Consider the following 14,255-nt stretch of genomic DNA (forward strand, 5'->3'; position numbering starts at 1 on the left):
CCCAGAGCAGACCCCAAAGCAATAGGCAGCCCCCAACATATAATGACGGTGAAGCAAGATGAAAATACTAACACAGACAGAAAGATAGACTGAGCAAAGACGGGGCCCAAAACTACCTAGATAGGAAAGGACAGGAAGGCTGCTGCCTGCAATCTGCCAAAACCCTATCAAAGACATAAGCCAACCAGCTGATATGAAAAAGGCCCTGAAGCAGCTAGGCTTCAACAACTGAATCAGCACTCAGGTATTTTCAGAAGACAGAGCTAAATGAATTCAGCACACCCCAGCAGGGAATGGCAGAAATACAGAAAAACAAAGCAAAAACAAAGTCAAAGCACAAAAGCAAAAGGCCGAGCAGCAAACTTAGCTTTGGAGGAGCAGGAATTCAGACTAGTCTCCAAGGATCCCACAGAGAAATTACCCGCAGGGCAGAAGGGCGTCGGCAGCATTATATCCAGTCCGTAACTCCACTCAGCCAGTCACAATCATCAGCCTCAGGTGTTTGACAATCAGGATCACTACCTTTCTTTACCAGAAAAGGGAGTTCCTCGGGCCTCAGAAATGAAGGGGAAAATGAACTCACAACATATATCAGTACTCAGGTATTATCTGAAGACAGAGCAAAAAGGAATTCAGCTCACCCAGCAGGGAAAGGCAGAAATCCAGAAAAGCAAGGCAAAACGAAACCAAAACACTAATGCAAAAAGTAGAGCAGAAAACTTAGCTTTTGAGGAGCAGGAATCAGACTGGTCTCCAAGAATCCCTCAGAGTAATCACCCTCAAGGCAGAAGGGCGTCGGCTGCCTTATATCCAGTTAGCAATCCCAGTCATCATCATTCTGCTCAGGTGCTTTGTAATCAGCCTCACTACCTTCCTTCACCAGAAGAGGGAGTTCATCAGACCTCAATGGTGAAGGGGAAAATGAACTCACAACAGGCATCTGTGTGCACCAGACTGTGAGTAAAGCCTTTGGAACTGCAAGCCCTTGTGTCCGCCACTTATTGCTGCGCGACTCATCCGGCACTGCTACATCTCTGTGCCTAACACTGCACCCTCTTCCTCAACACCTACTACTACTGCCCTGGGACTACAGCTCCACCTGTGTGGAGCTTCAACATCATTGCTGCACCACAACATCTGTCCCAGAGAAGCAACCCTACAGCGCTGGTCAAACTGACTAGAAACTACAGGTGGCGTCACGAATCATCCATCTCATAAACTCTATCCCCATCACTCAACCCCTTTTACATTGACCACCTGAGGCCACGGACCGGGTCACTGCCACTGTGACATCTCCCATTGAAATCAACGGGCCCGGCACCGAGTATCCCACGGCCTCTGGGGGCGAGTCATACACACGTGGTCAAAATTATTGGTACCCCTTGTTTAATGACAGAAAAACCAACAATGGTCACAGAAATAACTTCAATCTGTCAAAATTAATAATTCATTAAAAATCTATGAAACTGAACAGACATTGCTTTTCAACCATGCTTCCACAGAATTTTTAAAAAAATGAAACTCATGAAATAGGAATGGACAGAAATTATGGTACCCCTGAAAATAATGTGACAAAAGGGACATATTAAATCAAGGTGTGCCCACTAATTAGCATCACAGGTGCCTACAATCTTGGAATCAGTGAGTGGGCCTGTATAGAGAGCTACAGATACTCACTGTGCCTCTGGGTGACATGGTGTGTATAACACTTACATGGACCAGAGGAAGCAAAGGAAAGAGTTGTCTCAGAAGGTTACAAAAAAAATTATAGATAAATGTGAAAGGTAAAAGTTATAAGACCATCTCCAAGCAGCTTGATGTTTCTGTGACTACAGTTGCACATATTATTCAGAAATTTAAGACCCATGGGACTGTAACAAACCTCCCTGGACATGGCCACAGGAGGAAAATTGATGACAAATCAAAGAGACGGATAATATGAATTGTAACAAAAGAGCCCAGAAAAACTTTTAAACAGATTAAAGGTGAGCTTCAAGCTCAAGGAACATCAGCGTCAGATCGCACATCCATCGTTGTATGAGCCAAAGTGGAATTCATGGGAGACGACCAAGGAGTACACCATTGTTGAAGAAAAATCATTAAAAAGCCAGACTGGAATTTGCCAATCTACATGTTGACAAGCCACAAAGCTTATAGGAGAATGTCCTATGGACAGATGAGACAAAAATGGACTTTTTTGGCAAGGCACATCAGCTCTATGTTCACAGATGGAAAAATTAAGAATATCAAGAGAACACTGTCCCTACTGAGAAACATGGTGAAGGCTCTGGTATGTTCTGGGGCTGCTTTGCTGCATCTAGCAGAGGGTGTCTAGAATCTGTGCAGGATGCAATGAAATCTGGAGACTATCAAGGGATTCTAGAGAGGAATGTGCTGCCCAGTATCAGAAAGCTTGTTATCTGTCACAGGTCATAGGTCTTGCAACAGGATAATGACCCAAAACACACAGCTAAAAATGCCAAAGAATGACTAAGAGGAAAACATTGGACTATTCTGAAGTGGCCTTCTATGAGCCCTGACCTAACTCCTATTGAGCATCTTTGGAAAGAGCTGAAACATGCCATCTGGAAAAGGCAATCTTCAAACACTAGACAACAGAAGCAGTTTGCTCTTGAAGAGTGGGCCAAAACACCTGTCGAGAGGTCCAGAAGTCTTATTGACAGTTACAGGAATCGTTTGATTGCAATTGCCTCAAAAGACTGTGCAACAAAATATTAACCCCTTTACCCCCAAGAAATTTGGCAAATTTTTTTTAAAATTTTGCAATTTTCCAAATTTGAATTTTTTTGCCCTTAACCCTCCGTCAGGAACAATATTCGCACTAACTCATGATGGAACAATGTGCCTGTCAAGCGCAGGCTAGAAAAATGCCTAGAATATCTAATTTTCTCAATTTCAGTGATCTAAAAGTGATCAGAAACCTTCATAGGGATGTAATAAAAGAGACTACACATTATCAGATGCAAAACAAACCCATTTACTCAACATAAAAGTAATAACTTTGATATACACAAATTTCAAAACTCCTGAGAAGTACACTTTCATTTGTAAGAAAATCTGCGTTATTTATATGAAATATCCACAAACCTTTCTCTATCCATTCATAAAACAAGCTAAATAAACAATAGTAATGACTAAAAACATTACATACCAACCTTATAAAGTGTGATGTGTTCGGGACCAATGAGCCTGAGAAGCCAGCACAGCTATATCTTCCTTCCTGAAGCTCTGCAGACCAACTGTGGTATTAGGTTTCACACAGCAGCTAGAGCCAGAAGACTATGTAGAGGGAGGGGGTTTCCAAAAAATCTGGTGAGACGGGAGAAATGAAAGCAGAAGAGCTGCGCCTGTCAGATCCATTGTTCCTGATGGAGGGTTAAATCACAGAGATATGTCGCACAAAAATTTAATAAGTAACGTTTCCCATATGTTTACTTTGCATCAGCACAATTTTGGAACCAAAATTTTTGTTAGGAAGTTATAAGGGTTAAAAGTTGACCAGCGATTTCTCATTTTTACAACACCATTTTTTTTAGGGACCACATCACATTTGAAGTCACTTTGAAGGGTCCATATGACAGAAAATACCCAAACGTGACACCATTTTAAAAACTGCACCCCTCAATGTGCTCAAAACCACATTCAAAAAGTTTATTAACCCTTCAGGTGCTTCACAGGAATTTTTTGAATGTTTAAAATAAATGAAGATTTAACTTTTTTTCACAAAAAAATTACAGTTGTGGCCAAAAGTATTGACACCACTGCAATTCTGTCAGATAATACTCAGTTTCTTCCTGAAAATGATTGCAAACACAAATTCTTTGGTATTATTATTTTCATTTAATTTGTCTTAAATGAAAAAACACAAAAGAATTGTCCAAAAGCCAAACTGGATATAATTCCACACCAAACATAAAAAAGAGGGTGGACAAAAGTATTGGCACTGTTCGAAAAGGCATGTGATGCTTCTCAAATTTGTGTAATTAACAGCACCTGCAACTTACCTGTGGCACCTAACATTTGTTGGCAATAACTAAATCACACTTGCAGCCAGTTGACATGGATTAAAGTTGACTCAACCTTTGTCCTGTGTCTTTGTGTGTACCACATTGAGCATGGAGAAAAGAAAGAAGACTAAAGAACTATCTGAGGACTTGAGAACCCAAATTGTGAGGAAGCATGAGCAATCTCAAGGCTACAAGTCCATCTCCAAAGACCTGAATGTTCCTGTGTCTACCGTGCGCAGTGTCATCAAGAAGTTTAAAGCCCATGGCACTGTGGCTAACCTCCCTAGATGTGAACGGAAAAGAAAAATTGACAAGAGATTTCAACGCAAAATTGTGCGGATGCTGGATAAAGAAACTCGACTAACATCCAAACAAGTTCAAGCCGCCCTGCAGTCCGAGGGTACAACAGTGTCAACCCGTACTATCCGTCGGCATCTGAATGAAAAGGGACTGTATGGTAGGAGACCCAGGAAGACCCCACTTCTTACCCCGAGACATAAAAAAGCCAGGCTGGAGTTTACCAAAACTTACCTGAAAAAGCCTAAAACGTTTTGGAAGAATGTTCTCTTGTCAGATGAGACAAAAGTAGAGCTTTTTGGGCAAAGGCATCAACATAGAGTTTACAGTAGAAAAAAGAGGCATTCAAAGAAAAGAACACGGTCCCTACAGTCAAACATGGCGGAGGTTCAGTGATGTTTTGGGGTTGCTTTGCTGCCTCTGGCACTGGACTGCTTGACCGTGTGAATGGCATTATGAAGTCTGAAGACTACCAACAAATTTTGCAGCATAATGTAGGGCCCAGTGTGAGAAAGCGGGGTCTCCCTCACAGGTCATGGGTCTTCCAGCAGGACAATGACCCAAAACACACTTCAAAATGCACTAGAAAATGGTTTGAGAGAAAGCACTGGAGACTTCTAAGGTGGCCAGCAATGAGTCCAGACCTGAATCCCATAGAACACCTGTGGAGAGATCTAAAAATGGCAGTTTGGAGAAGGCACCCTTCAAATATCAGGAACCTGGAGCAGTTTGCCAAAGAAGAATGGTCTAAAATTCCAGCAGAGCATTGTAAGAAATTCATTGATGGTTACCGGAAGTGGTTGGTCGCAGTTATTTTGGCTAAAGGTTGTGCAACCAAGTATTAGGCTGAGGGTGCCAATACTTTTGTCTGGCCCATTTTTGGAGTTTTGTGTGAAATGATCAGTGTTTTGCTTTTTGCTTCATTCTCTTTTGTGTTTTTTCATTTAAGACAAATTAAATGAAGATAATAATACCAAAGAATTTGTGATTGCAGTCATTTTCAGGAAGAAACTGAGTATTATCTGTCAGAATTGCAGGGGTGTCAATACTTTTGGCCACAACTGTATGTCACATTTCCAAGGTCGTCTCAAAGTGCTGGTTGAGAATTTCACATAGCTTTGCAATTTCCTTTTCATCTTGATGAGACATGATTGCATCATCTACATATAGGAAAACATACATCCACTCCTTTGCTACATTTTTCGCATACAAACATGGATCAGCTTTTTTATTATTATTATTATTATTTATTTATTTATTTATATAGCACCATTGGTTCCATGGTGCTGTACATGAGAAGGGGTTACATACAGATTACAGATATCACTTACAGCAAACAAACTAACAATCACAGACTGATATAGAGGGGAGAGAGGACCCTGCCCTTTCGGGCTTACATGCTACAGGATGGTGGGGAAGGAGACAGTAGGTTGGGGGGTTACAGCAGTTCCAGTGATGGTGAGGTGGTAGCTCCAGTAGTGGTGAGGAGGCAGCGGGGATCACTGCAGGCTGTAGGCTTTCCTGAAGAGGTGGGTTTTCAGGTTTCGTCTGAAGGATCCGAGTGTGGTTGATAGCCGGACGTGTTGGGGCGGGGAATTACAGAGGATGGGGGCTATTCAGGTGAAGTCTTGGAGGCGGTTGGGTGAGGAGCGAATAAGTGTGGAGGAGAGAAGTAGGTCTTGGGAGGACCGGAAATTCCTTGAGGGAAGGTATCTGGAGATTAGTTCAGAGATGTATGGAGGAGACAGGTTGTAGATGGCCTTGTAGGTCAGTATTAGTAATTTGAACTGGATACGCTCAGGGAATGGGAGCCAGTGAAGAGATTTGCAGAGGGGAGAAGTGGAGGAGTAGCGAGGAGAGAGATGAATTAGTCGGGCGGCAGAGTTGAGAATGGACTGGTGAGGTGCAAAGGTGTTAGCAGGGAGGCCACAGAAAAGGATGTTGCAATAGTCGAGGCGGGAGATGATGAGGGCATGCACAAGCATTTTAGTAGATTGAGGGTTGAGGAAGGAATGGATTCTGGAAATATTTTTGAGCTGGAGACGACAGTAGGTGGAGAGAGCTTGGATGTGCGGTTTGAAGGACAGGGCAGAGTCAAGGGTTACTCCGAGGCAGCGGACCTCCGGTACAGGGGAAAGCGTGATGTTGTCAATTGTTATAGAAAGGTCGGGTAAGGAAGATCTGTGAGATGGGGGAAACATGATCAGTTCAGATTTGTCCACATTGAGTTTGAGGAAGCGAGAGGAGAAGAAGGAGGATATGGCTGATAGACACTCTGGGATTCTGGAGAGCAGAGAGGTGATGTCTGGGCCAGAGAGGTAGATCTGAGTATCATCGGCATAAAGGTGGTACAGGAATCTGTGGGACTTCATTAGTTGCTCCAGACCAAGTGTGTAGATTGATAAGAGTAGGGGTCCTAGAACAGAGCCTTGGGGGACTCCAAGAGAGAGAGGGTGGGATGAGGAGTTAGTGTGGGAGTGGGAGACGCTTGAGATCTTTAAATCCTTGATCCATCAAAACTTTGTTCATTTTTGAGTTCCATGTTCTTGCCGACTGCTTAAGTCCATAGAGAGATTTTTGCATTTTACAAACAAGGTGCTCTTCATCCTTTTTAATATATCCCTCGGCTTGGCTCATGGACAACACTTCTTCAATGTCACCATGTAGGAAGGCTGTTTTGATGTCAAAATGTCTCATTATCATCTGTTGACCTGCAGCTCTGGTCAATAAAGTTCTGAATGTGGTTTGCTTCGCAACTGTAGAAAATGTAGCATCATAATCTTCACCATACTTTTGCAAGTACACTTTTGCGACCAATCTTGCCTTAAACCGTTGAAATTTACCTTCTCAGTCATATTTGTTTTTGAAGACCCACATACCTCTGGTTGAGGTGCAGTACCTCTGTGGCGACTGAACCCTCAGGGGCGCCACACATATACAGAGTGGTAAAAGAGCAGAATCCCCCCTCAAGTGACCCCATTTTGGAAATACCCCTTTAGGAATTTATCTACAGATGTAGTGACAATTTTACCTCCATAGGTATTTTCCAGAAACATTCCAGTAAAACATTTAAAGTGAAAATTGAAAACTGCCGTTGTAGTGAGCAGTACACTATGCCCAGCCTGTGCTTCTGGAGACATGCACTTGTATATTAGGTGGGTTGTCATCACTACTGAAATGCCAAACATGTGGGCGCTATATGTGGTTTAGGCACACTGAGGCTAAGAAGGGGAAGAGGGGCATTTGGTTTTGGGAGCGGAAAATTTGCTGAATTTCTTTTGGAGGGCAAGGAGCGATAGCACTTTTCCAGAGCCTTTGTACTATCAGTAATATGGAAGCCCCTATATTTCTGTTAACAGATGACAAACCTGAGTGGAGACTTGCTTTTTTGTGGGTTGAGTTGAAGCTTTTGTTGGGAATATTTTACATAACATTTGAAATCACATTTATCCGGCGCTGAGCACTTACATCGTGGTTTCCATTTAAATCTCTGAGTGACATGATTCAGGTGAAACCAATGATGGATCCACTCACTATAATGAGGCAGCAGAGTTACTCTGGACTCCTTCTGGCCTCTGTTCAGTGGTGTCTTTCTTTTCAGAAGTGCAGAAAATTGAGGTGGGCTGCGCTTTTATGTACTCCTAAAAAGGTGGACACCACCGGATCACAGATCACACAGCATCCACAGTGCCTCCATTTGCCTCATTATAGGGAATCTTCTGCCAGAGGTTCCATCTGAATCATATATTCTCTTTTGTGTTTTTTCATTTAAGACAAATTAAATGAAGATAATAATACCAAAGAATTTGTGTTTACAATCATTTTCAGGAAGAAACTGAGTATTATCTGACAAAATTGCAGGGGTGTTAATACTTTTGGCCACAACTGTACTTCAGCTCCAATTTTTTTTTATTTAACCAAGGGTTACAGGAGAAATTGGACTGCAAAAGTTATTGAACAATTTGTCCTGAGTACATTGATAACTGATATGTGGGGGGAACCACTGTTTTGGCGCATGGAAGAGCTCAGAAAGGAAGGAGCGGCGTTTGGCTTTTTCCACGCAAAATTGGCTGAAATTGAGATCGGACGCCATGTCGCGTTTGGAGAGCCCCTGATGTGCCTAATCAGTGGAAACCCCCCACAACTGACACCATTTTGGAAACTAGACCCTGCAAGGAACTTATCTAGATGTGTGGTGAGAACTTTGAACCCCCAAGGGCTTCACAGAACTTTATAATGTACAGCCGTACAATTAAAAAATCATATTTTTTCCACAAAAATGATCTTTTCACCCCCAATTTTTATTTTTCAAAGGGAAACAGGACCCTAAAAGTTATTGTGCAATGTGTCCTGAGTATGCTGATACTCCATATGCGGTGGTAAAGCACTGTTTGGGCACATGGCAGAGCTCGGAAGGGAATGAGCGCCGTTTGACTTTTTCAACACAGAATTGGCTTGACGCCATATCGCATTTGGAGAGCCCCTGATGTGCCTAAACAGTGGAAACTCCCCACAAGTGACCCTATTTTGGAAATTATAGCCCCTCCAAGGAACTTATCTTGATGTGTGGTGAGAACTTTGAACCCCCAAGGGCTTCACAGAAGTTTATAAAGTATAGCTGTACAATTAAAAAATCATATTTTTTCCACAAAAATGATCTTTTCACCCCCAATTTTCAATTTCCCAAGGGAAACAGGACACCAAAAGTTATTGTGCAATTTGTCCTGAGCACGCTGATACCCGATATGTGGGGGTAAACCACTGTTTGGGTGCATGGCAGAGCTCGGAAGGGAAGGAGCGACATTTGACTTTTTCATGCAAAATTGGCTGGAATTGAGAGACACACCAAGGAACTTATCTAGATGTATGGTGAGCACTTTGAACCCCCAAGTGCTTCACAGAAGTTTATAATGCCTGGGAATGAAAATAAAAAAAAATCTATTTTTTCCACAAACATGATCTTTTAGTCCCCAAATTTTTTATTTTCCCAAGGTTAACAGGAATAATTGGACCCCAAAAGTTGTTATCCAATTTGTCCTGAGTACGCTGATACCCCATGTGTGGGAGAAAACTACTGTATGGGCACACATTGGGGCTCGGAACGGAAGTAGTGACGTTTTGGAATGCAGACTTTGATGGAATGGTCTGCAGGTGTCATGTCATGTTTGGAGAGCCCCTGATGTGCCTAAACAGTGGAAACCCCCCATATGTGACCCCATTTTGGAAACTAGACCCCCCAAGGAACTTATCTAGATGTGTGGTGAGCACTTTGATCCCCCTAGTGTTTCACAGACGTTTATAACATAGAGCCATAAAAATAAAAAAATCATATTTTTTTCCACAAAAATAATATTTTTGCCCTCAATTTTTAATTTTCTCAAGGGTAACAGGAGAAATTGGAGCCCAAAAGTTGTTGCCCAATTTGTCCTGAGTACGCTAATACCCCATATGTGGGAGAAAACTACTCTATGGACACACGTCAGGGCTCGGAAGAGAAGTAGTGATGTTTTGGGATGCAGACTTTAATGGAATGGTGTGTGGGTGTCATGTTGCGTTTGGAGAGCCCCTGATGTTCCTAAACTTTGGAAACTCCCCAGAGGTGACACCATTTTATAAACTAGACCCAGAACAGAAGTTTATAACGTAGAGTCATAAAAATAAAAAAATTCATATTTTTTTTCCACAAAAATGATATTTTTGCCCTTAATTTTTGATTTCCCAAGGGTAACAGGAGAAATTGGACCCAAAAGTTGTTGTGCAATTTGTACTGAGTAGGCATATATGCAAAATATGTGGGGCAAACCACTGTTTGGGCGCATGGCAGAGCTTGGAAGGAAAGGAGCACCGTTTGACTTTTTCAATGTAGAATTGGCTGGAATTGAGATCAGACGTCATGTCGCATTTGGAGAGCACCTGATGTGCCTAAACAGTGGAAATGCCCAATTCTAACTCCAACCCTAACCCCAACACACCCCTAACCCTAGCCCTAACCCTACCACACCCCTAACCCTAGCCCTAACCCTAATCCCAACCCTAACCCTAACCCCAACATACCCCTAACCCTATCCATAACAATAACCCTGACCCTAACACACCCCTAACCCTAATCCCAACCCTAACCATAGCCCTAGCCCTAACTCTAACACACCCCTTACCCTAACCCCAGCCCTAATGGGAAAATGGAAATATATACATTTTATTTAATTTTATTTTTCCCTAACTAAGAGGGTGATAAAGGGGGGGTTTGATTTACTATTTATAGTGGGTTTTTATGTTTGGCAGCTGTCACATGCTAAAATACACTTTTTATTGTAAAAATCGTTTTTGCATCACCACATTTTGAGAGCTGTAATTTTTCCATATTTTGACCCACAGAGTCATGTGAGATCTTATTTTTTGCAGGACGAGTTGACTATTTTATTGGTACCATTTTCGGTACCAATTTACTTTATTATATTGTCCCAGGGGGCACATTACTATAAAGTGTCAGATCGCTGATCTGACACTTTGCAGTGCACTATGTCAGATCAGCGATCTGACAGGCACTGAGGAGGCTTTCTCAGTGCCTGCACTAAGCAGGCACTGAGAAAGCCGCCTCCCTGCAGGACCTAGAAGACCCTCGCGGCCATATTGGATCCGGGGACCTGCAGGGAGGAGGCCCTTGGCACAGCACGATCACATTGTGCTGTTCCGAGGTGCTCTGGGAAGGACGCAGGGAGCCACCTTCCTGCGCGATTCATCCCTATGCCCCCAGTACACTGCGATCAGGTTTGATCGCAGTGTGCCAGGGGTTAATGTGCCGGGGGCGGACCGTGTGATAGTCAGCTGACACCCGGCCACGATCAGCGGTGCTCCCCCTGTGAGCGCCGCTGATCGCATATGACATACTATCCCGTCCTTAGGAATTAAGTCCCAGGGCACATGGACGGAATAGTATGTCATATGGCAGAAAGGGGTTAAGTTAAGGGTACCATCATTTCTGTCCAGGCCTATTTCATGACTTTTACTTTTTTAAATTCTGTGGAAGCATGGTTGAAAAGCAATGTCTGACTTTCATTTGTTCATTTTCATAGGTTTTTGATTTATTATTACTTTTTTCAGATTCAAGTTATTTCTGTCACCATTGTGGGTTTTCCTGTCATTAAACGAAGGTTACCAACAATTTTGACCACGTGTGTACATAGACACACGTATATCTGATCAGTAAATTAGGAAAGTGTAGTCTCATGATGATGATGATGATGATGATGATGATGCTTGTGTCGTGGGTTTTGTGTGAGGTCAGCAGACGAAGACAGATGTAGTTACAGATGAAGAGTCAGACTGAGACGTCCACTTCCTTCTCCTTCTCCTTTTGCCGCGTCTCCCCATATGTGATCATCGGCAGTGGTGATGACCACGATGCTTTTGTTCCGGAGCTTCACGATTCTTCTTTGTGCCACATGTGAGTTCTGTGATTTAATACCATGTTATCAGATAGTTGTCGGTCATGGAGCGGAGGTCTGTGGTGGAGGGAGCCTGTGCCAGCTGAGGATGTGGGTAAGGGGCATGGCAGCTGGTGCTGCTACCACTGCCTAGAACAGGGTGCTGGCATTACAACTTCTCCAGTACTATGGGCGTTATACTCTTTATACGAAGAAGTAAATCTCCAGCACTGGATCCTCAGGTGAAAAAAATCTTCTGTTTTTTTTGTGTATGATGATATGAGGTGCAGCTTATCTGGCCATGTATATAAAATCCTTCTAAAGAGAGCCAAGCAGTGCAAGATGTACTTTTATCCAAAGAAGAAAAAAGAAAAGGGAATGTAAGAGCCCAATGTCAGCAAATTCTGGCTACATACCTAATAAGAGGGACATAATGAGATTAGGTAACGTGGGATCCGGCTTCACTGCAGGGAGATAGTTTTATGATGGTGATGATATTCTCAGCTTGGTTAAGGGTCCAGTTGGAAAAAAACCCTTTCTTAATCGGAGTTTCACTTTCCCAGACTCAGTAGCAGAATCCTGCTGGTGTGAACACTGACCTATTCATTCTCCCACTGGAATATTTGTAATAATATGTGAGGGATGGCAGGACTGTGCTTTGACTATAGAGTTGGGAGCAGTGGGTTTTCTACAATGTACTATGTTAACCCTTTTGGAAGAGGGATTCGCAATGAACGAAATATCCAAAAAATAATTTTGTTAAAATAAAAAAAGGTAAATTTAAGATTATATAGATTGGAGTTAATACATCTGTAAAAGTGTCTCTTTTTCTTACTTGTATCATCCCATATCAAAAGAAAGTCATTTACGAAATGACCATACCACCATAATACTGGTATCAAAAGGCCTGAAATCAGTAGAAATATCTCTTGCCAGACCTCTATAACAATGTTTGCTAAAGAAGAGGAATATTTTGCCCCATACTCACACGGTTTTTGCAGAAAAAAAAATTACTAAAAGAAAATAAAATGTGTGTGAGTAAAAATGGAAAATGGAACCTCTGAAATGAGAAAATCCTGAATAAATGTTACATATGTGCTTTTTTTTAAAAATTATGCAGTATAGATGGATACAAGCCAACTATATCACATCGTAACCAATGATATGAAGACTTCCATTCAAAATTGCCAAAAGTAGAAATGTCAGCCTTAGGCTGGTTTCACATTAGCGCTTTTTCAGCGCGCGCACGGCCGGGGGTAGCTCCGCCCCCGAGCCGGCTCTCTGCCCGGCGTGCCCGCCCCTTGCTTGTAGCACCGCCTCCTAGCGCACAGCGGCGCCTGCGATCGGCGCACCCTATCTTTAGCATAGGGTGCGCAGATCGTGCGCAGGCCGTGCGCTAGTTGCGCTTTGACCTGCGCTGCGCACTTTTGACGGTGCGCCGTGCGCGCCAAAATCAAACTTTTCGGATTTTGGCGCGCACAGCGCACCGTCAAAAGTGCGCAGCGCAGGTCAAAGCGCAACTAGCGCACGGCCTGCGCACGATCTGCGCACCCTATGCTAAAGATAGGGTGCGCCGATCGCAGGCGCCGCTGTGCGCTAGGAGGCGGCGCTACAAGCAAGGGGCGGGCACGCCGGGCAGAGAGCCGGCTCGGGGGCGGAGCTACCCCCGGCCGTGCGCGCGCTGAAAAAGCGCTAATGTGAAACCAGCCTTAGTGTCGCTAATATAGACTGGATTGAAGATAATGGTCCACCCAGGCTCCCAATATTTCACCTAATGACCCAATACCTGCTATAATACGTCTAAATGGTGGTGAAAAAATCCATCTGTGTGGATTTTCAGAAGTCAGTGATAAATACAGATAATGGGACACGCCACATATAGATATTCTGACCATTTTTTATCTTCTGCCCTTAGGGATACACCCTCTTCTAGTTGCTTCAGATATATCAGAACAATTTTTGCATGTGCACAAAGGAGACATCTTTCCATTAAAATTAGCAGGCATAGAAAAGGTGTCGAGGCCAATAAGGGAAGGAGATCGAAAAAGAAAAATCCTCAGAAGAATCATCCTGGATTTTTCCCTCGGTGTAATATTACAATATAATGAGGAACGTTTCTCTTTCGATGCCTTATTTGTATTTCAATATTCTGTTTATAATTTAGTATGTTGGACCTACAGTTTCCTCTGATTGGATGCTATACGTACATGTGACCGAAATCCTGTCATATTTATTGCCGTTATATGTTCATTCCTTTCATACCATGATTAGGGCTATACGCCGAAACGCGCTGTTTTTCACAGATCCTGTGTGAATCGGTCTGTCTGCTTTATGGATTTCTCTCTTAATAAACTGAAGATTTTATTTCCTGAGGATCCATCGCTGGAGATTTTTTTCTCGTATTACTGCTGTTTGCAGCCCTGGCCTGGGTGGCTCCTTGCATTGCTCCTTCCACAGTACTGGTGTCATTGTAGCTGGTGAGATGACTCCCTTCTCTTTTCTCCCT

General features: G+C 43.0%; 1 protein-coding gene across 1 annotated transcript in view; it reads left to right on the forward strand.

The window, feature by feature from the left end:
* Positions 1-11,638: 11,638 nt before the first annotated feature.
* The window catches only part of LOC141083032 (cell adhesion molecule CEACAM3-like), a 251,055-nt gene continuing 248,438 nt past the window's right edge, over positions 11,639-14,255 (forward strand). Inside the window, exon 1 of the mRNA XM_073567181.1 lies at positions 11,639-11,769. Coding sequence (XP_073423282.1) covers positions 11,718-11,769 — 52 coding nt within the window. The 5' untranslated portion in view covers positions 11,639-11,717. The remainder of the gene's footprint in view (positions 11,770-14,255) is intronic.

This window comes from Dendrobates tinctorius, unplaced genomic scaffold (assembly GCF_039654945.1).
Source record: "Dendrobates tinctorius isolate UK_male_01 unplaced genomic scaffold, ASM3965494v1 ptg000019l, whole genome shotgun sequence".
Lineage (NCBI taxonomy): Eukaryota > Metazoa > Chordata > Amphibia > Anura > Dendrobatidae > Dendrobates > Dendrobates tinctorius.